A 22,290-nucleotide genomic window follows, 5' to 3' on the forward strand; every position below is an offset into this window, starting at 1 on the left:
ATGACAAAAACCACATGATTATCTCAATAGATGCAGAAAAGGCCTTCAACAAACTTCAACAGCCCTTCATGCTGAAAACTCTCGATAAACTAGGTATTGATGGAAGGTATCTCAAAATAATGAGAGCTATTTATGACAAACCCACAGCCAATATCATACTGAATGGCCAAAAACTGGAAGCATTCCCTTTGAAAACTGGCACAAGACAAGAATGCCCTCTGTCACCACTCCTATTCAACATAGTGTTGGAAGTTCTGGCCAGGGCAATCAGGTAAAACAAAGAAATAAAGGATATTCAGTTAGTAAGAGAGAAAGTCAAATTGTCTGTTTGCAGATGACATGATTGTATATTTGGAAAATCCCATCATCTCAGCCCAAAATCTCCTTACACCGATAAGCAACTTCAGTAAAGTCATAGGATACAAAATCAATGTGCAAAAATCACAAGCATTCCTATACACCAGTAATAGACAAACAGCCAAATCATGAGTGAACTCCCATTCACAATTGCTACAAAGAGAATAGAATACCTAGGAATACAACTTTCAAGGGATGTGAAGGACCTCTTCAAAGAGAACTACAAACTACCACTCAAGGAAGTAAGAGAAGACACAAACAAATGGTAAAACATTCCATACTCATGGATAGGAAGAATCAATATAGTGAAAATGTCCATACTGCCCATAGTAATTTATAAATTCAATGCTATCCCCATCAAGCTACCATTAACTTTCTTCACAGAATTGGAAAAAAAACTACTTTAAATTTCATATGGAACCAAAAAAGAGCCCACATAGCCAAGACAATCCTAAGCAGAAAAAACAAAGCTGGAGGCATCACACTACCTGACTTCAAAATTTACTACAAAGCTACAGTACCAAAAACAGCATGGTACTGGTACCAAAACAGATATCTAGAACAATGGAACAAAACAGAGGCCTCAGAAATAACACTAAACATCTACAACTATCTGATCTTTGACAAACCTGACAAAAAGAAGCACTGGGGAAAGGATTCCCCATTTAATAAATGGTGTTGGGAAAACTGGCTAGCCATAGGCAGAAAGCTGAAACTGGATTCCTTCCTTACAACTTATACAAAAATTAACTCAAGACGGATTAAAGACTTAAATATAAGACCTAAAACCATAAAATCCCTAGAAAAAACCTAGGTAATACCATTCAGGACATAGGCATGGGCAAAGACTTCATTACTAAAACACCAAAAGCAATGGCAACAAAAGCCAAAATTGACAAATGGGATCTAATTAAACTAAAGAGCTTCTGCACAGCAAAAGAAGCTATCATCAGAGTGAACAGGCAACCTACATAATGGGAGAAAATTTTTTGCTGTCTCTCCATCTGATATACAGCTAATATCCAGAATCTACAAAGAACTTAAACAACTTTACAAGAATTAAACAAACAGCCCCATCAAAATGGGTGAAGGATATGAACAGACACTTCTCAAAAGACATTTATGCAGCCAACAAACATGAATAAAAGCTCATCACTTGTCATTGAAGAAATGCAAATCAAAACCACAATGAGATACCATTTTATGCCAGTTAAAATGGCAATCATTAAAAAGTCAGGAAACAACAGATGCTGAAGATGATGTGCAGAAATAGGAACACTTTTACATTGTTTGTGGGAGTGGAAATTAGTTCAACCATTGTAGAAGACACTGTGGCAATTTTTCAAGGATCTAGAACTAGCAATACCATTTCACCCAGCAATTGCATCACTGGGTATATACCCAAAGAATTATAAATCATTCTACTATAAAAACACATGTACACGTGTTTTTATTGTGGTGCTGTTCACAATAGCAGACTTGGAACCAACCCAAATGCCTATCAGTGATAGACTAGATTTTAAAAAGTGCCACATATACACCATGGAATACTATGCAGCCATAAAAAAGGATGAGTTCATGTCCTTTGCAGGGACATGGATGAAGCTGGAAACCATCATTCTCGGCAAACTAACACAAGAACAGAAAACAAACACCACATGTTCTCACTCACAAGTGGGAGTTGAACAATGAGAACACATGGACACAGTGGGGCATCACACACCAGGACCTGCTGGGGGGTCAGGATAGCATTAGGAGAAATACCTAATGTGGATAATGAGTTGATGGGTGCAGCAAAAACCACCATAGCACATGTATGCCTGTGTAACAAATCTGCACATTCTGCACATGTACCCCAGAACTTAAAGTATAATTAAAAAAGGACATACATTCAAGTACCCTGTGTAATACCGATGCATAGTCAGTGCTTTATAAATAACTATAAAGCTATTAATAGTATCATTGTTGAGTACCTACTATCTGCCAAGCACATGTATTAACTAATTTTACCATTTCACCGACCTTATGAGAATGGTGCTTTTCTGTGTGAAGTAACTGAGCCACAATCAGTCTAAGGAACTTGGCCGAAGTGCACAGCTAAACAGGGCTGGAATCCATCTATACCCAGACAATCTGGATCCAGACCCCTTGCAACCACAGTGTTGTATTGACCCACTAGTTCTTCCTTTTACTTCTGGGCAACTTGGAGTGTGGTGCTTTCTCTCTCAGAAATGCCATGTATCTTTTCTGCTTAACACATTTATCCTGGCTTGAATTAAATGTCTGTAAATGTGACAATCTAAAGTCCACAGACATCAAATGACAATATTTTTTAGTAAAGTACCATGGACAAGTTTAAGGGACTCATAATTCATTCATTGTGCTCTTAGTGAGTGTAAAAATAACATGTTTTCTAAGAGGGCAAAGTTATAAGATAACTTGGAAGAAAGTGTGAAGCCAGCAGGTCTCAGGAAGGAAAAGGAGCTTAAATCAACGCAGTGTTTCTGATTGCCACAGTCAATGAAATTATGGAAGCTTACTTATAAGGGACTTGTGAAAAAAAGTGATTTGAGGCCTGGCACCTGGCTCATGCCTATAATCCTAACACTTTGGGAAGCTGAGGCCAGGGGATCACTTGAGCCCAGGAGTTCGAGACCAGTCTGGTCAACATGATGAAACTCTGTCTCTACAAACAGAAATTAGCAGGGTGTGGTGGTATGCACCTGTAATGCCAGCTACTTGGGAAGCTGAGGCAGGAGGATCACTGAGCCCATGAGGTTGAGGCTGCAGTGAGCTGTGATCGCATCACTGCACTCCAGCCTGGGTTACAGAGCAAGACTGTCTCAAAAAAAAAAAAAAAAGTGACTTGAGGCAAATTTCTTCGTTTAAGTGGTCATGTTTTATTTCTACATTAGTACTTGAAAAATCTTATTAGTGGAGCTTTCTGTACTTACTCATAAACCTCAGCTGCTCTTTTTCAGCATGAAGTATGTAATAACATCTGTATATGCCAAGTTAACAAAAGGTTTTTCCTGCTGTCATTTCATTTTAAAACACTCTTTCAGTGAGCATATGTCCCAGTAACTGCACGTACTTCTGCCCCCAAGGAGAGAACACCGCCTCCTTTCTCCTAAGAGTATCGGATATGTAGTCACATTTACCATGTTCTGAGCATTTTGCAAAGTAGTTGTACATCTCCCCTTTCCCTGAGGGGATTAGCCAAGGAACTGAATTATTCATTGCTTGATAAAGATTAAATAGTGTTTTTATTTAACACCAGGTCTAATTATCGATGCTTTTGGAGAACTAAGAGACCAACAGGAACAAGTCAAAGAAGACATGGAGGTAAGCTTCTCCATTCATGACTCAGCCTTTTTGTTGTCGTGGGCCCTGGTTTTCCTTACTGCCTTTATCAAGAGAATCATGAATGTGGGAAGGAGGAGGGGAAAGGGCACAACTCATGGTTTCACTAGTCTGTTTTCCATTCAAGCAATACATATAGTTGAACAGCATGGTCGGCTGAAACCGTGGTGGACCCCACGTGCATGCAAACAGCAATAGGACACCATCCTTTCCCTCCAGAAGTGAGGAGACTATTCATTCAAAACCAAAGATTCAATGACAAGTAAACAGATGATTACAGAGCAGTGTGGTGTGTCCTTTATAGGAGTAAAACCCTGAGTGCTAGGGTCTCCAGGGCTGGTATCTGATTCATTCCTGGATGGTCAGGGAATTTCCTAGAAGAAGGGATGTCTGAGCTGAGGTCTGAAGACTATGGAAGTCTGTGGGTTTGATAAGGAGAGAGGAGGACAGTTTGGGCCACCTCCCACCCCCCTTCTCCCACACCATGGACATCTCCAGGGGTACCATTCACAATGGGATCTTTGAGCCCATCGCCACCCGAAATTATATACCAAGACTGATGTTAGGGAATTTGATGTGCAGGTTTTTTTCTTAGCAGCCTCAGTGCTACCAGATGCAGATTAAATTCTGAGGACGAGGCCGGAGAGGAAGACCAGTGAATGAAGAACCTAATCACCCATTTGAGAAATTTACAGTTTAGTATATGGGCTGTGGGAAACAAGAAACGGGCTTTAGGCAGGGCAGCCAGATGATCAGATTACCATTTTAAAAAGATCACTGTGGTTTAAAATGTGAGGCATGAACTAGAAACTGGCAAGAACAGGGACAGGGAAGTGGACTGTCAGCATTTTCCAGGTGGGAGACTCTGAAGCTTTTGCTAACGAGGTGTCACTTGGGAGTTGGGCAAGTACTGCCTGAATCCATCTAGTTCCTGCATCCTCAGTGAGGGACTTGGTGATTGGTCAAATGCAGAGGATGGAGAGGATGGAGCAAGCAAGGGGTTATCCAGGTTTCAGGCATTAGCCACCAGAGGGATGGTGGCATACTTAGCTGACACAGGTAACCCAGAGGAAGAACAGGTTCATCAGTAAAGCTGATGAGTGTGATTTGAACCAGTTCAATGGAAGAGACATCATTGCAGTGGTATGAAGACCTGATCGATTATTCTCCCCAATTGCTCAATGTGGCCTATCAGCTGTCAGCAGATAGGGATCAATAAGGCAGGAAGAATTTTATACACTATGATAATCATCTTGATTGTAGTTCCTAAAATACAGGACCTCATAAACATGCTTCAGATGGCATAAAACAGCTTACAACTGGCAGGGAAAGATGAACACCAGAGTCACATGGGACAATTATTGAATACATTTGAAATGATACATATGCAATTCCAATAATAAAATAGGGGGTCTGCTTCTCCTTGGGTTTTGTGGACCAGGCCTGTCTGCAAGGGGCGGACCTAAGCAGGTGCCTCTCTACAGGCTGCTTAGGAGAGGCATGGTCCAGAGAAAGTGGAACCAAGAAGACCAGGAACCTGGTCCCTAGAGTCAAAAGTTGTTCTCCATACACATCCACTGGCTAATTCTGTACCTAGCACAGCACCTGGCAGACCCTCACTGAATTGTAGATGGGATGCCTCATAGCTTGATATTTGATTTGGCCTTTTCTAAAGGAAAGTAATCTGTACCTTTTCCCCCTTGGTCATCAGACTTCGGGTGGGTGGGTACTAAGTTTGTAGTTTCAGTTGAGGACACAGCTAATCCTGCTTAGATAACGTTAGTCAGTGTCATGAACAAGAGTTGATCACTAAGCCTGGACATTTTCACCTAGGCTAGAGAAAGGAAGAGACGTTGCTTTGCAGCCATCATCATCATCATCCTCTTGTTCCCTGTCTGCATCTGCTACTTATTGCTGCTGGTACCTGTGTCATTTAAGCCAACACCAAGATATAGTTACAGAGACAGTTCTATTTATATTTGTGGGCTTGGCACAGCCTCCATGTGATGATCTCTGACGTGTATGGAGTGAACCAAATAATAGCTGCCCCTCCATGGCAAGTTGTGTTTTCCTTTTGTTTTGCTTTCTGAACTCTGACGTTAATGTTTCCCTTTGTTTTCTAGACCAAATGCTTCATCTGTGGGATAGGCAATGATTACTTCGACACAGTGCCACATGGCTTTGAAACCCACACTTTACAGGAGCACAACTTGGCTAATTACTTGTGAGTGTGCCTGTTTCAGAATCTTCCACCTCTCCAGTAGCCGCCACCAGTCCCCGCCCATCTCAGAATAGAGAGGTTTTTGTTTCTTGTTTAAAAAACAATTGCTGCAGATGCTTTCAGAGAAAGACCAACAGCTAATGGCTCTCTTTTCCTCTGGAGTAGGTTGACTTAAGAAGTTAAGTTGCAGCTCTTCATGTAAATGATATTTTCTAGAATTTGAAATGAAGAGGTGGACAGGGAGGAGCAGAGCCTCTCTGCGAGTCTTGGTCATGTTTCTCATTTTAGATAAGATTTCCCAGGCTGCTTCCCAGGAAGAGGCGAGTCTCCGTTTTTCTTCTTACAGATCTTAAGAGGACTTTCAGATCTCGACAGGCACTGTTGGATACCAACTTAAAAGCTGCATTTCAAAACATATTAATACATAGAAATCTTTCCATTACTCGAGATTAGCCAAAACTATAGTTTGGTAAAATGCTATTCTTACTCATTTTTGGACCCAATTGTAGTAACAAACAGAAGAGATGCCGAGTAGCATTATAGGGAAAAAATCAGTGGAACTTGATCAGTAAATTAAAACTTCTCCTTAAGCTAGTCTTCAGTTCTAATTCATCCGTGTTGATTTGATTCCAACCAATGTGTATATTCCTAACTTGAAGCCTCTAGGGTCAAATAGCAACAGATCAGAAAAGTCAGGTCAACAGCCTTTCCTCTTTCTGGTACGCTGTAATTTTTCCAAAAATTTGCATGTGGTATTTTCTCTGTGCTGGCCATAATTGAATGCAGCATACAATTTATCTAAATATGCCCTGTTTATCCTAATATTTCCATACAGTTCATTTCTGATCAGTCTCTCTGCATCTGTAGGTTTTTTCTGATGTATCTTATAAACAAAGATGAAACAGAACACACAGGACAGGTAGGTAAATTATTAGGTATCATCTTCTGAAAAAAATTATAGAGAAGCTCTAAATATCAGAACAAAATGTGTGCATTAAACAGTGAGGGATGGAATTACTTTCAGATATTTGTTGTGGTATCTTGATATAAAGTTCCTGTTACGTTGAATGAGTATGGAAAAGATTGCCTTTGTTACAGTAGAATTCTATACTAATTTTATGTAAAACAATAAGCTTTTACTAACTGCAAATGCTGGATTTCAGTTTTGAATTCCATTATTTTAAAAAATTGAGTTCTTAATTATTGCATAATGTTCTTGATTGTTTAATCAGATAGATGATTTCCAATCAACTTCAAAGTATTATGTACAATGCATATTAAATGTCTAAGGCATTTAAGCTATTTGAAGTTTCTCTTCCAATGTGCAGTTAGTTTGAATTTGAAGGATACAATATTTTAAGAGAACCCTCAAAAGCATAAATGTGTATTTATACACACACACATATACATATATATTTTTTGAGACAAGGTCTTGCTGTTTTGCCAAGGCTGGAGTGCAGTGGCATGATCAGGGCTCACTACAGCCTTGACTTCCTGGGCTCAATAAATCATCCTGTTTCAGCCCCACAAGTACCTGAAACTACAGGCATGCACCACCACGCCTGGCTTTTTTTTTTTTTTTTTTAATTTTAGTGCAGACAAGATCTCGTTATGTTGCCCAGGCTGGTCTTGAGTGCCTGAGCTCAAGCGATCCTTCCACCTCAGCCTCCCAAAATGCTGGGATCATAGGCGTGAGCCAGTGTGCCCAGCCAACATATTTTTAATCATTATTATGGTGAGGATGAAGATTGTTACTAGAAGTTAATAAGGTCTGGTATAGTTAGTTAGGAACCATCTAAATGAATGTGGACTTCTCTATTCCGTGTGATATAGGTAACAAAATTGAGTTTCTACCTTATGTTTTGTTAGCACACACTTAAGGGAAAATGTTAATACATTTCCTTGACTTTTACAGGAATCTTATGTCTGGAAGATGTATCAAGAAAGGTGTTGGGAATTTTTCCCAGCAGGGGATTGTTTCCGGAAACAGTATGAAGACCAGCTAAATTGAACTCAGACCCCAATCACCTCTCAAAACTAAAACCCCACCCCTTTCTCTCCCTCTCTCAATTTCTCTGCTCTCTTGGAAACATTTTGCTGATTGTGTGAATTGCCAGCATTGTGTGTTTTCTGGGAGCATCGAAACTCTGTTTCGGAAGACCTGTTTCCCCACCCCCCACCACCTTCTGTATTTACGTTGAGACTAAACATGGAAGAATAATCTAAATTCATACTCAGACAAAAAAAGGAATTCTGGAAAGAAAACCATTCTGGACACTGTCATAACGCACACAGACAGATTTTCTTCTGAGGCTCCTGGAGTCTCCTCGAGCTACGGGACCTTCACAGAGACGTGTGGCAGCCACACTCACCCGGCCTCTTTATTTCACCATCCTGGAAGGAAGCTGTCTAATGGTCACAGAGCACTGTAGCACTTAACAGACTGCCATGGACACCAGTTGCGAAGGGAAATAGTGCCTTACTATATGTGGGTTGAGCTATGCAGAAGATACGTGCATGAAAAAACATCTTTATTTTCTTTATGTCGACCTTTCTTTTCTTAGATTGATTTTATGAGGTTTTTTTTTTTTCTCCTTTAGTCTTTTCTTTGGTGGGGGAGGGTAAGAAAAGCAGTTTGCACCTTAAAAAGAGAAAAAAAAAAAGCGGGTGGTGTCTCAGGACGAAAGGAGGCTCTTCTCATTCAGCTAAATTCACATTTGCCCTCCCCCCCCGCCCCCACCATATGCTCCTGCTATTATTTTGGTAATGCTCTGATGCAACATTGCAACTTTATGAAATCTTTGTATGAAAACAAAAAGACTGCAAAAAATACACTTTCAAAAGAAACCATTCATTGCATGTTTATTATGCAAGTTTAAATGAACAAAGAAAACCTTCGGAAACAAGTTGATCAACGTGAGAGAAATTTCCTGATAATTATATTCATAGTAATAAAGTGTCGTGGGCTTAATTGTATATCTGGAGCCAGTGTCATCCACCAACAATGTGATACGTTATGAACTTGACAGTAGTTTTGGGCTTTTCTCTTTCTTTCAGCCACCTGCCACCTGTGATCAGTTTTGTTGATTAAGGACTTCTTGTCAGGTCATTTTTTAATATTAAAGCTGAAGCAATATCCATTCAGGGATTTCATCAGTTGCATCACAAAACACGGATGATGATATACATCACTCCATTTCTTTCCATTGTGAGTCCTTTTACGTGTAATGCTAACCTTTACAATTAAAAAGTCAGATTCAGAATGGAAACAAGGTCATTTTGCAAACATTGGAGCTCTTTTATTACAAGTCTGCTTGTTAATTTTAGAATTGTAAAACCGCTCTGATTAAACTACTTAACTAACTTTCTCATCCTCTTCTTTCTCCATTTAACTTACAACTGGGACTCATAAAATCTTGAGCTTCTAACTTGAGGTGGATATAGGACAATCCCAAACACTGCACTGAGACTATCGCTGTCAGATTTCCTGGCACCTCTAAGACTGCCGTTGTATATATCATTGTGGGACCTCAGAGTCACCAGGCACCTGGCCTACCCCTGTCGTTTCCCTGTTATATGGATCGGGCAGACCTCTTGAAACCTCCAATGACAGAAACAAAAAAAGTCGCTTATCTCCCAGATTATTTAATTCTTATAGAACTCTCATTTTAGAAAGCTCTTCCTTGCTCAGGGCAAATTCATTTCCTATAATAGGAGTTCATTTTCTGTCTTAATATGAAAGAGAATCAGTACCCTAGTATGTGGTGTATTAAACATTCAAAAACCAATTGAACATTTGCTGTGTGCAAAGTACTGCTGTGGGTACCGGTGACTTCTCTGTCATCTTACACCTTACCAGCTCAACATCACAGTGCTAGTGTCTAGATTTTGCCTTTGTCTTCTGGTATCACTTTTATGTGAGGAAAGGAATAAACTTGGCTGTACCATAGGAATTTTCAAGCCTGTTCAGGGAGGTGATCTGATGCTCTGAAGACTCTGAATAAAATAAATGAGGTCAGCTCCACAAAACATCAAAGAGTGCACTGCCGTTTGCCATGAAACACTGCAGAGCAAGCATCTAGTGGAGAGGAATGAATATTTTTCCAGGACATAAAGTCCACTGATAGATTCAGGTGTTCTAGTTATAAAGCCCAAATCAGAGGTGACACAAAGCAACAGTACAGGTGGGAGGTGAGTGACTGAATAAATGCATAGCTGCCTCTAGATTTTGCAGGCTCTTAAATAGGCTCTCCTGACGGTGCCCAGCTCTAAAGTTCTGGGAGGTGGCAGAAGGACTCTGAGAGAAAGAGGGGCTGGGATTTGGGACACATGAGTGTTGGAAAAAGAGGAAAGGAACAGAGCTGGTTACTGGAGAAAGTCACACTTGCCAGCCTCCTCACTGGCCCACCATTAGAGGAAGACCCCTCTTCCTTCTCTTCTCAGGGCCTCCAAAGAGAAGAGGAAGCTTTTCTTTATCAGCATGAATTCCCCCAGGAAATGCCTCAGTGAATCTCAAACACAATGTAGCTCTCCACTTCTCTAATTCAACTCAGGACTGCGTGACCCAAAGTCAAGAAATGGAATCCTTTTAGAAATACTAGACCAATATTCAAACATTCACCCCCAAAAAATTCTAATGAATGCCCACATATCCCTATTCTCAGCTACAACACTTAGAGACCTCATTCTGTCCTTATTTCATCTGTTCCTCTCCTTTTCTTCCTTAGAAACAGCTTTTGCATCTATGCCATAAAATAAGTTTATATTCACAATTTACGTTGAAGTTTTCCAAATGCCCCTGGTCATCAATGTCCACTGGTACTCCTCAGATGGTCATTTTTCGTGTGCAGGAGACAGTTTGTTCTCAGTCCCACAAGAACTCATTTAAAAGTCATATTGTAATGAAAATACTTTGTAACAATTATATCTTGGAAAATTGTACATGTTTTCACTATCTTGCTTCACCAGGGAAATGTTCATATTTTTCTGAAGCTCCTATTTTCTGGGTGAATATACCAATTTGATACCTGTTGTTAAGGTGTTTGGGTGGCTGTATGTGGCGAGTGCCTCATTTACTCTGGGCACAGTGAAAGAGAACTTTTTGAAAATACACTTACCCAAACATGGAATGCAGGTAAACTTGACATGAAACAGGCTTGAACAGTTAGACATTCCCCAGATTATTTCATAAATCTCCATTGTGTTGTGAAGAGAATGACCTCACTGTCACCTTCCTGATAACATTTCTGCCCAGCACTCAAAAATGTCTGTGATAGCCACTTAGTTCAATAGCATCCTAATCTTGATAGGAGTGCATGGATGGAGTCAGGGCTTTTTAATAGCCATAAATATTAATAGCACACATCTCTCACAGAACAAAGTTCAGTATCCTTTCATCTAAAATGGTATAATTTAATTTTATGGCTAATGTGAATCTAAAGCAGGTAATTAAAAATAAATACTTAAAGTTTCATGTTCGCAAAACCATGGAGTTTCACCTACCAACCCTGCATGCCCATATGTTCCATGCCAACCCTGCATGCCAAATGTTCATAAATTTTATATTTATTTTCTTCCTGGAAATCTATGAACTTGATGTATGTGCATACTATCTTCATTAAGCACGGCTAAAATAGGCCTTTTAATTTTTATTCACAAAAAAAGAATATTTTTATAGGTCTGGTTAACAACATAAAGTATAACAGGTAATGATCCTAACATGAGCAATACTATATTGATGTGTAAGCAGAAACTATAATTTTTTTTTAAAAGACCAAACCTAAAAGTGGTTCCACATAATTTGAATTACCTGCAGTTGAGCCTCATACTAAAAAATCTATAAAAATTAGATATACATCATATTTTACATGTAAATTTAGAAATGTAGATCTAGGCAGATGTAATGTCAAGAATAAGAATGATAGATGACCTTGAAATGATGAGACTCTTAATTGCCAGAAGGAGAAATTGGAAATATCCACTTAAACTTTTAACATTATGGCCAAGCTATAGGGCCTCCCACCTACACAAAATGAAGATGAATGAAACAGAACCCTTGTCAATATCAGTAAAAATTCATGACCCAATTACTGTCAGTTTATTCTTTTATTTTACATGCAAGTAGAAGAAAATCAATTAAGCAAGTTGTTTTTTTTTGTTTTTTTTTTTTTTAAGCCAGTGAGGAACTGGTAGAAACTCTTACGGTTTTGTTTAAAGAGTATAAATTATGAAATGAATTCCTGCATATTAAAATGTCATGAAGAGTAAGTTCCAGAATGAGTTGAGGCTAAATGCTACACACACAGAAATAGTTTAGCCTATAATTGCAACATTTTGGGAGGCTGAGGCAGGTGGATGACTTAAGGTCAGGAGTTTGATCACCAGCCTGTCCAACATGGCAAAACTCCCGTCTCTACTAAAAGTAAAAAATTAACGGGGCATGGTGGCACATGCCTGTAATCCCAGCTACTCAGGAGGCTAAGACAGGAGCATCCCTTGAACCCAGGAGGCGGAGGTTGCAGTGAGCTGAGATTGTACCACTGCACTCCAGCCTGGGTGACAGAGCAAGACTCTGTCTCAAAGAAGAAAGAAGAGTTTGTATTCTATACTTGGCATAACAAACAAGAAATGAATTGTTCCCTGTTTATCATATGTAGTGTCTACAAGGTACCCTCTTAGCTTGGGTTTTCATGACTCTAACCTGAGGCAAAGACTGACATAATTATGCTTCACTGGGGCCCCTACAACTGCAAGTATGAAGAAAGCAGTGCAGGGAAAGGCATGCAGCGATGTTAATGAATGCATGAGCACCCTAGCTGCTGCTCCACCACGAGCCAGGAAGAGCAACAGAGCTGTTTGGCAGGGGCCTCTGGTCGGAACGCTGGAGCTTCACCAGGCATTCTGTAAAGAGAAATAGTGTCTTGGAGTCGTCCAAGGGAGGGAGAAAGAATAGGAATGAATCTGCTACTTGTCTTCCATCTCTTATTTCTTACTGGTCAAAGGTCACCACAAGGCACAGCAAGTCCCCCTCCAACTGCTGGATGGAATCATCCGACCTCTAGGAGTTCATTCTGGATACTGGATCCATACCCTGTAGTAGGCAGTTATAGCCAAGGCTGGTAGTAGCAGAAGAGCCAGAAACCCTGGGTGCAGCTGGTCAGCCTGGCTATATAAGGGGATCCAAAGGGCCCAACATGCCAAGGACAAGACACTGGGCGGCCCCAGGCAGACCATGAAGAATGTCTGGTGCAGGAAGTGAAGGTGGAACCAGTGGCTGGAAGCCCAGGAAGCAGGTGGCACCAGTGAAATCTGAAGAGGCACAAGAGGTTTGAGTCTGAGGCAAGTGTCCCTCACGTGATTTTTCTTTGGCTTTTTATATGTTTTAGATGTTTAACAATAAAAAATGAGTGACAGGGAAAAAGTAGCTGCTAAGTTTGGATAATATGGAATAATGCTAACATATCACAGAACAAAAAGTACTATCATCTACTTCTATTTCCTCCAACAAAGAGAATGGTACAATTATTTGTATAAAAAGAAATATAGACGGTCTGCTCAAATTTAAAAAATACAAGTTCCCAAAGACATTTCAGAAAAAAAAAAAAAAAGTTTCAATTTTGTTCCAAGAATTGATACAACCATTTGTTAGAAGCAATAAAAAGATAACTTTTACCCAATTTTACCATGGTGTTCTAATACTTCTGCCCAAGAGTAGGCTAGGCCACTTTGGATGGTTTAGTGTTCCCATGAGAGGTGTTTAAGTACAAGCTGCACCGTAACTTTTCAGTATTACAGAAAGCATGCTCAGTTTAGATGCATAAAAGTCATCTGGAGGCAGCCAGAGGGAACAGCTCCCACCCAGGGATCCAGATGACAGGTGTGCTCTTAACAGATCTTCAGAGGGAGGGCACCCAGAGTGGACGGGGGGAAGACACAGAAGCTGGGCTGAAGGGGAGAAAGCTGGGAACGCTGCATGGGGCTACTGTACACTGGAACTCATTCCTGGTCCCCAACGGCTCCAGGGAAATGGGTCAGTTGAACTGGCAAGGAGCAATCCATTCTCGCCACAGGCCTCCAGGACCCCAGCAGGAGGAGACCCCTTGACCACCATGAACACTCAAGTTAGCAGGGAGAGCTGCTTAGAGAAGTGGTAAGGGCAGCAAGCCAGCTGAGGTGCAGCCCAGAGGGTTTGGTGCAGGAGCGTTTGTAGCAGAGCACAACCAGGGACGGCCATCCCCCTAGGCATGGCTTGCTCCCATAGGAGACTTTAGCCCTAGGGGAGCTGTCTGATCTGAACTCGGCAGGGCAGTCTTGCTCATCATAGAGGGCCAGATCGACCTGAGCACCCCTTGGTCTGCTGGCCTCTCCTGGGGCCCCAGCCTGGCCATGCCTGCTTGCAGGGCAGTCTTAGGTGCCCTGGGGGCTAGCATCATAACTTCTGTACTGGCAGACTTGCCTGAGCAGTGGAGAGCTCCAGCAGGGTGGATCCTAGAGGAGGGTCCCCATAGGGACCCTCTCCCCACACTGCGGCTTCCCCTAGGCCCAAGGCAACTTCTCACATCTCCTTGCTGGCACATGTCTTTGTGGGCAGGTTTTGCCTTCCTTGCCCTGCCAAGCACACAGGAGTGCAGTCTGCCCTCCCACCTTCATCATCTGTCATTGCAGATAAAGCTTTGCTGGGCATAGAGCCAGCCAGTCCCATCATCACCTTACCATTGTGCTAACATGGTGCAGAGAACAGCATACCCTCCCAGATCCCTGAGCGACCACTCCTGTTTGCAGGGCACAGAGGGGCCGCCCGGACTTGGGTCCACCAGTGCCCTCCCCCTGAGCTAAGACCACCTCTACTGCCACTGCACACATAGTTGCCCGCAGAGGCCCCCCCAACTGGGTTGTCTCCACCACTCTGGTGAGTGCCTGCAGGGAGGCAGGCACCCCAGAACCCGCTAGCACCCTGGCACCCACGAGTATTGCAACTGCTGCTACAAGGATAGATTCTGCTGTCACCATACTATGAAACATTTTGACTGACAACACCCTTCAGAGTATAGTGATCAGTGGTCTAGGAGCACCTTGGCCCCCCAAGCACAGAGGATTTCTAACTCCAAGGAGCCAGAGAACAATCTGGGGCCCCAATACAAGTCCCCCAGAGATAAGGTACAGCAGTTTAGTAGTTGGGAGCTGAGTGCTGGCACCCTAAATATCTTCCAGAAATGAAGCCAATTGGCCGAATCCACCTTATTATACCACAATCAAATCCTCAAATTCATGAGAGAGGATAAAAGAAAAAAAAAACCATCCATAGGTCAGCAACCTCAAAGACTGAAGGTAGATAAGCCCACAAAATGAGAATGAATCAGTACAAGAATCCTGACAATTCAAAAAGCCAGAGTGGCTTCTTTCTTCCAGACAACCACATCACTTTTCCAGCAAAAGCTTTGAAATAGGCTGAGATGGCTGAAATGACAGAACTAGAATTCAGAATATGGAGTGAAAGGAAGATTATTGAGCTACAAGAGTATGCTGAAACCCAACCCAAGGAAGCTAAAGGTCATAAAACAGTGCAGAAGTTGACAGACAAAATAGTCAGTATAGAAAAGAATGTTACTGACCTGATAGAGCTGAAAAAACATACTACAAGAATTTCATAACAATCGCGAGTATTAATAGCAGCATAGCCCAAATGGAGGAAAGAATCTGAGCTTGAAAACTGGCTTTCTGAAATAAGACAGTCACACAAGAACAGAGAAAAAATAAAAAGGAATGAACAAAATATCCAAGAAATATGGGATTATGTAAAGAGACTAAATCTATGACTCATTGGTGTCCCTGGAAGAGACGAGGGGAATAGAACCAACTTGGAAAACGTATTTCAGTATATGATGCAAGAGAACTTCCCCAACCTAGGTAGAGAGGCCAACATTCAAAATCAGGAAATGTAGAAAACTCCAGTAAGATAATTCACAAGGAGATCATCCCCAAGACACAAAATCATCAGATTCTCCAAGGTAGAAGTGAAAAAAATGTTGAAATGAAAAAAATGTTAAAGGCAGCTAGAGAGAAATGTTAGGTCACCAACGAAAAGAAGCCCATTACACTAATAGGGGACTGCTCAGCAGAAACCCTATAAGCCAGAAGAGACTGGGGGCAATATTCAACATTCTTAAAGGAAAGAAATTCCAACCCAGAAATTCGTATCTAACTAAACTAAGGTTCATAAGCGAAGGAGAAATAATATCTTTTTCAGACAAGGAAATGCTGAGGAAATCTGTTATCACCAGACCTGCCTTGTAAGAACCCCTGAAGGAAGCACTAAATATGGAAAAGAAAGACCATTACCAGCCACCACAAAAACACACTGAAGTACACAGACAAGTAGCACTATAAAGCAATCACTTAAACAAGTCTGCAAAATAACCAGCTGACATCGTGAAGACATGATCAAATCCACACTTACCAATACCCTGAATGTAAATGGGCTGAATGCCCCAGTTAAAAGACACATAGTGGCAAGCTGAATAAAGAACCAAGACCCATTGGCATGCTGTCTTCAAGAGACACATCCCATATGCAATGACACACATAGGCTTAAAAAAACGGGACAGAGAAAAATCTACCAAGCAAATGAAAAGCAAAAAGCAGGGGTTTCAATTCTAGTTTCAGACAAAATGATGGACTTTAAAGCAACAAAGATTAAAAAAAAAAAAAAAAGGCCATTACATATGGTAACGGGTTCTATTCAACAAGAAGATCTAACTATCCTAAATACATATACCCAACACAGGAGTGCCCGGATTCATAAAGCAAGTTCTTTGAGACCTACAAAGAGACTTAAGACTCCCACACAATAGTTGTGGGAGGCTTTAACACCCCATCGACAATATTAGATAATCAAAACAGAAAATTAACAAAGACATTCAGGACCTGAACTCAGCAGTGGATCAAACTGACCCGATAGACATCTGCAGAATTCTCCAAGCCAAAACAACAGAATAGACATTCTTCTCATCACCGCATGGCACATACTGTAAAAATCAATCACACAACCAGAAGTAAAACACTCCTCAGCAAATGCAAAATAATTAAAATAACAATCTCTCAGACCACAGCACAATCAAATTAGAAATCAAGACTAAGAAATTCACTCAAAACCATACAATCACAGGGAAATTGAATAACCTGCTCTTGAATGACTTTTGGGTAAATAATGAAATTAAGGCAGAAATCAAGAAGTTTTTTGAAACCAATGAGACAAAGATAAAACATCCCAGAATCTCTGGGACAGAGTTAAGGCAGTGTTAAGAGGAAAATGTATAGAAATAAATGTCCACATCAAAAAGTTAGAAAGATCAAGTTAATAACCTAACATCACAACTAGAAGAACTAGAGAGCCAAGATAAAACAAATCCCAAAGATAGCAGAAGACAAGAAATAACCAAAAATCAGAGCTGAATTGAAGGACATAGGCATGCACATGCACACGTATACACACACACACACACACAATTGAGATCAACAAATCCAGGAGCTGGTTTTCTGAAAAAATAAAATTGACCACTAGCTAGACTAATAAAGAAGAAAAGAGAGAAGATTCAAATAAACACAATCAACAACAACAAGGGGGATATTACCACTGACCCCACAGAAATACAAACCATCAGAGAATATTAACACCTCTGTGCAAAAGAACTAGAACATCTAGATGAAATGGATAAATTTCTGGACACAAACACCCTTCCAAGACTCAACCAGAAAGAAATGGAATCCCTGAACAGACCAATAGTAAGCTGTGAAATTGAGCCAGTAATGAATAGGCTACCCACCAAAGCCCAGGACCAGACAGATTCATAGCTGAATACTTCCATATGTACAAAGAAGACCTGGTACAATTCTTGCTGAAACTATTCCAAAGAATTGAGGAGAAGCGACTTATCTCTAACTCATTCTATGAGACCAGCATCATTGTGATACCAACACCTGGCCAAGACACAACAAAGAAAACTTCAGCCAATATATTTAATGAACATGGATGCAAAAATTCTCAACAAAATGCTGGCAAACTGAATCCAGCACCACATCAAAAAGCTTATCTACCACAATCAAGTAGGCTTTATCCCTGGGACGCAAGGTTGGTTCAACATACACAAATAAATGCAATTCATCACATAAACTGAACTAAAGACAAAAATCACTTATTACTTCAATAGGTACATAAAAGACTTCCAATAAAATCAACACCCCTTCATGTTAAAAACTCTCAATAAACTAGGTATTGAAGGAGCATACCTCAAAATAGTAAGAGCCATCTATAACAAACTCACAGCCAAAATCATACTGAATGGGCAAAATCTGGAAGCATTCCCCTTGAAAACAAGCACAAGACAAGGATGCCCTCTCTCACCACTCCTATTAAACAGTCGTGGAAGTCCTGGCCAGGGCAATCATGCAAGAGAAAGAAATGAAGGGCATCCACATAGAAGAGAGGAAGTCAAATATCCTTGTTTGCAAATGACATGATTCTATATCTAGAAAACCCCATAGTCTCAGCCCACAGGCTCCTTAATCTGATAAACAACTTTAGCAAAGTCTCAGGGTACAAAATCAATGTGTAAAAATTACTAACATATCTATACACCAATAACAGTCAAGTGGAGAGCCAAATCAGGAATTCAATCCCATTCACAATTACCATACACATATCCAAATATAAAATACTTCAGAATACAGCTAACCAGGGGTGGGGCAAAAAATCTCTAAAAGGAGACCTACAGGGGCAAAAGATCTCTACAAGGAGAGCTACAAAACACTGCTTAGGCCAGGTGCAGTGGCTCATGCCTGTAATCCCAGCACTTTGGGATGCCAGGGTGGGTGGATCACCCGAAGGCAGGAGTTCAAGACCAGCCTGGCCTACATGGTGAAACCCCATCTCTACTAAAAATACAAAAATTAGCCAGTCATGGTGATGTGTGTCTGTAGTCCCAGCCACTTGAGAGGCTGAGCCAGGAGAATGGCTTCAACCTGGTAGGCAGAGGCTGCAGTGAACCGAGATCATGCCACTGTACTCCAGCCCAGGTGACTGAGAAAGACTCCATCTCAAACAAACAAACATACAACAACAACAACAATAAAAACACTGCTTAAAGACATCAGAGATGACACAAACAATAGTAAAACATCCCATGTTCATGGATAGGAAGAATCAATATTGCTAAAATGACCATACTGCCCAAAGCAGCATTATAGATTCAGTGCTAGTCCTATTAAACTACCAATGACATTCTTCACAGAATTAGAAAAAAATATTTTAAAATTCATATGGAATAAAATAAAAGAGCTCAAATAGCCAAGGGTAATCCTAAGCAAAAAGAAAAAAAGAGGCTGGGCACGGTGGCTCACACCTGTAATCCCAGCACTTTGGGAGGCCCATCTCTACTAAAAATACAGGCATGGTGGCGGGTGCCTATAATTCCAGCTACTAGGGAGGCAGAGGCAGGAGAATTTCTTGAACCCAAGAGGCGGAGGTTGCAGGGGGCCATGATCATACCATTGCATTGAGACTGTCTCAAAAAAGAAAAAAAAAAGTTGGTGGCATCATGCTACCCAACTTCTAACTATACAAATAGGGCTACAGTAACCAACAGCATGGTACTGATACAAAAATAGACACACCAATGGAACAGAGTAAAGAACCCAGAAATAAGGCCGTACACTTATAGCTATCTGATCTTTGACAAACCTGACAAAACAAGCAATAGGGGAAGGATTCCCTATTCAATAAATGGTGCTGGGATAACTGGCTAGCCATATGCAGAAGATTGAAACTAGACCCCTTCCTTAAACCACATACAAAAATTAACTCAAGGTAGATTAAAGATTTAAATGTAAAACCTAAAACTAGAGAAACCCTGGAAAACAACTTAGGCAATGCTATTCTGGACATAGGAATGGACAAAGATTTCATGACAAAGACACTAAAAGCAATGGCAGCAAAAGTAAACATTGACAAATGGGATCTAATTAAAGAGCTTCTGCACAGCAAAGGAAATTATCAGTAGAGTGAACAGACAGCCTACAGAATGGGAGAAAAATTTTGCAAACTATGCATCTGTAAAAGGTCTAGTATCCAGCATCTATAGAACTTACATTTACAAGAGAAAAACAACCCCATTAAAAAGTGTGCAAGGTACACGAAGACACTTTTCAAAAGAAGACATACATGTAGCCAACAAGAATATGAGAAAAGCTCAACATCACTGATGACAGAAATGCAAATCAAAACCACAGTGAGATACCATCTCAAACCATTATTGAAAAGTCAAAAAAAATAATAGATGCTGGCAAGGGTGCAGAGATAAAGAAATGCTTATGCACCATTGGTGGGAGTATAAATTAGTTCAACCACTGTGGAAAGCAGTAGGGCGATTCCTCAAGGAGAAAAAAGCAGAACTACCATTTGACCCAGCAATGCCATTACTGGGTAGATACCCAGAGGAATATAAATTATACACCCAGGGGAATAGAAACCATTCTACCGTAAAGACACATACATGGGAATGTTCACTGCAGCACCATTCACAATAGAAAAGACATGGAATCAACCTAAATGCCCATCAATGGTAGACTGGATAAAGAAAATGTGGTACATATACACCACGGACTACTATGTGTCATAAGAATGAGATCATGTCTTTTGCAGGAACATGAATAGAGCTGGAGGCTACTATCCTTAGCAAATTAATGCAGGAACAGAAAACCAAACACTGCATGTTCTCACCTATAAGTGGGAGCTAAATGATGAGAACTCGTGAACACAAAGAAGGAAACAGTAGACCCTGGGGTTTACTTGAGGGTGGAAGGTGGGAGGAGGGAGAGGGGCAGAAAAGATAACTATTGGGTTCTGGGTTTAATACCTGGGTGACAGAATAATCTGTACAACAAACCCCTATGACATGAGTTTAACTATATAACAAACCTTCACGTGTACCTCATGAACCTAAAATAACAATTTGTAAAAAACATTTTCATGATAGCTTAAGCTAGTTTGAACTGAGTTATTACTTGCAATAAAGGTGTGTTTGAACAGATACATTAGGACCATGCCTTTAAGTGATTAAAATTTCATAATGTGTTTTAATATATAATACGTCAAATTCTCCATCCATCATCCTCTCACCAAAAAAACCTCCTGACTTTTCTAATGCTCTTCTTTTCAGATAACACTTTAAATCATTCTGTGACGTTCCCAAAGAGTTCCATTGTGGTGTCGGTAATATTTTTGTTAAAACTATCAATAAATTTTAGAAAACTGGTATCTTTATAGTTTGTTGATTTAGAAACATGTTGAATGCCCAGTTTATTCATGTTATTTTCTGTAACTACCATTAACATGTGGTTTCACAGTTTCTTTATTGTTTCACAGCTCTAGAGGCTAACAGTCTGAAATCAAGGTGTTGGTAGTATTGATTCTTCCTGAGGCTGTGAGGGGGCATCTGTTCCATGCCTCTTTCCTCTCTTTTGGTGGCTCACTGGCAGTTTTTGGCATTACTTGGCTTGTAGATCCCAGCCCTCATCTCCATGTGGTATTGTCATTCTCCCTCTGTATGTGCTTGTGTCCATGTATCCCCTTTATTGTAAGGCCACCAGTCATATTGGATTAGAGCCCACCATAATAACCTCATTTTAACTTGATTACTTCTGTGATGACCCCATCTCCCAAAAAAGCCACATTCTGACGTACGTACTGGGGGCTAGGGCACCAATGTATCTTCTGTTAGAAGGACACAGTTCGACCCATATCAGACCTGAAGATTCTGGATTTCTTCATATAGGTCACTGCTTCCTCAAACTGATGTTCAAAGATAAATTCTTTGATATCACCGAATTCTCTAGAAGAATGTAAATTTTTACTATCTTGATTTGAAATTAATATAAATAGATTATTCATGCCCATTAGTTTATCTTACATGAAACAACTACAACAGCAATAATACCCTATCTAAGTTAAAGAGGTGTTGCTGGGAGTCTGGGGATGCCAAGGTGGTCAGAGTTCTATGGGGGAAAGAATCAGGGAGGAGAAATGGAGAGAGACCCCTATGATGGGCCGAGGGTCCCCCTCCAGTCTTTAGCTGAGTACTGGCCCCAGAAGCACATAGGGAACTACCTGAGGCCAGGAAAGGAAGCACCTACAAGAGCTTTCTCAGGCTAAATGCAGGGGGGGGGAAAAAAAAAGAGCAGATGTTAGAGAGTCAACGTGGAAAAAGAACTGGAGCCATTGTTGGCTTTGGAGATGGAGGAGGGGAGTCGGAAGACAGAGAATCGGGTGGCGTCTAGAAGCTGAGAATGACCCTGGC

At 40.7% G+C, this 22,290-nt stretch overlaps 1 protein-coding gene across 1 annotated transcript in view; it reads left to right on the plus strand.

The window, feature by feature from the left end:
* Positions 1-9,305, plus strand: part of RYR2 (ryanodine receptor 2 (cardiac)) — a 592,347-nt gene extending 583,042 nt beyond the window's left edge. The window contains exons 105-108 of the mRNA XM_011935762.1: positions 3,638-3,702; positions 5,844-5,944; positions 6,809-6,860; positions 7,857-9,305. Coding sequence (XP_011791152.1) covers positions 3,638-3,702; positions 5,844-5,944; positions 6,809-6,860; positions 7,857-7,952 — 314 coding nt within the window. The 3' untranslated portion in view covers positions 7,953-9,305. The remainder of the gene's footprint in view (positions 1-3,637; positions 3,703-5,843; positions 5,945-6,808; positions 6,861-7,856) is intronic.
* The last annotated feature ends 12,985 nt before the right edge of the window (positions 9,306-22,290 follow it).

The sequence above is a fragment of the Colobus angolensis genome, unplaced genomic scaffold, assembly GCF_000951035.1.
Source record: "Colobus angolensis palliatus isolate OR3802 unplaced genomic scaffold, Cang.pa_1.0 Scaffold148, whole genome shotgun sequence".
Lineage (NCBI taxonomy): Eukaryota > Metazoa > Chordata > Mammalia > Primates > Cercopithecidae > Colobus > Colobus angolensis.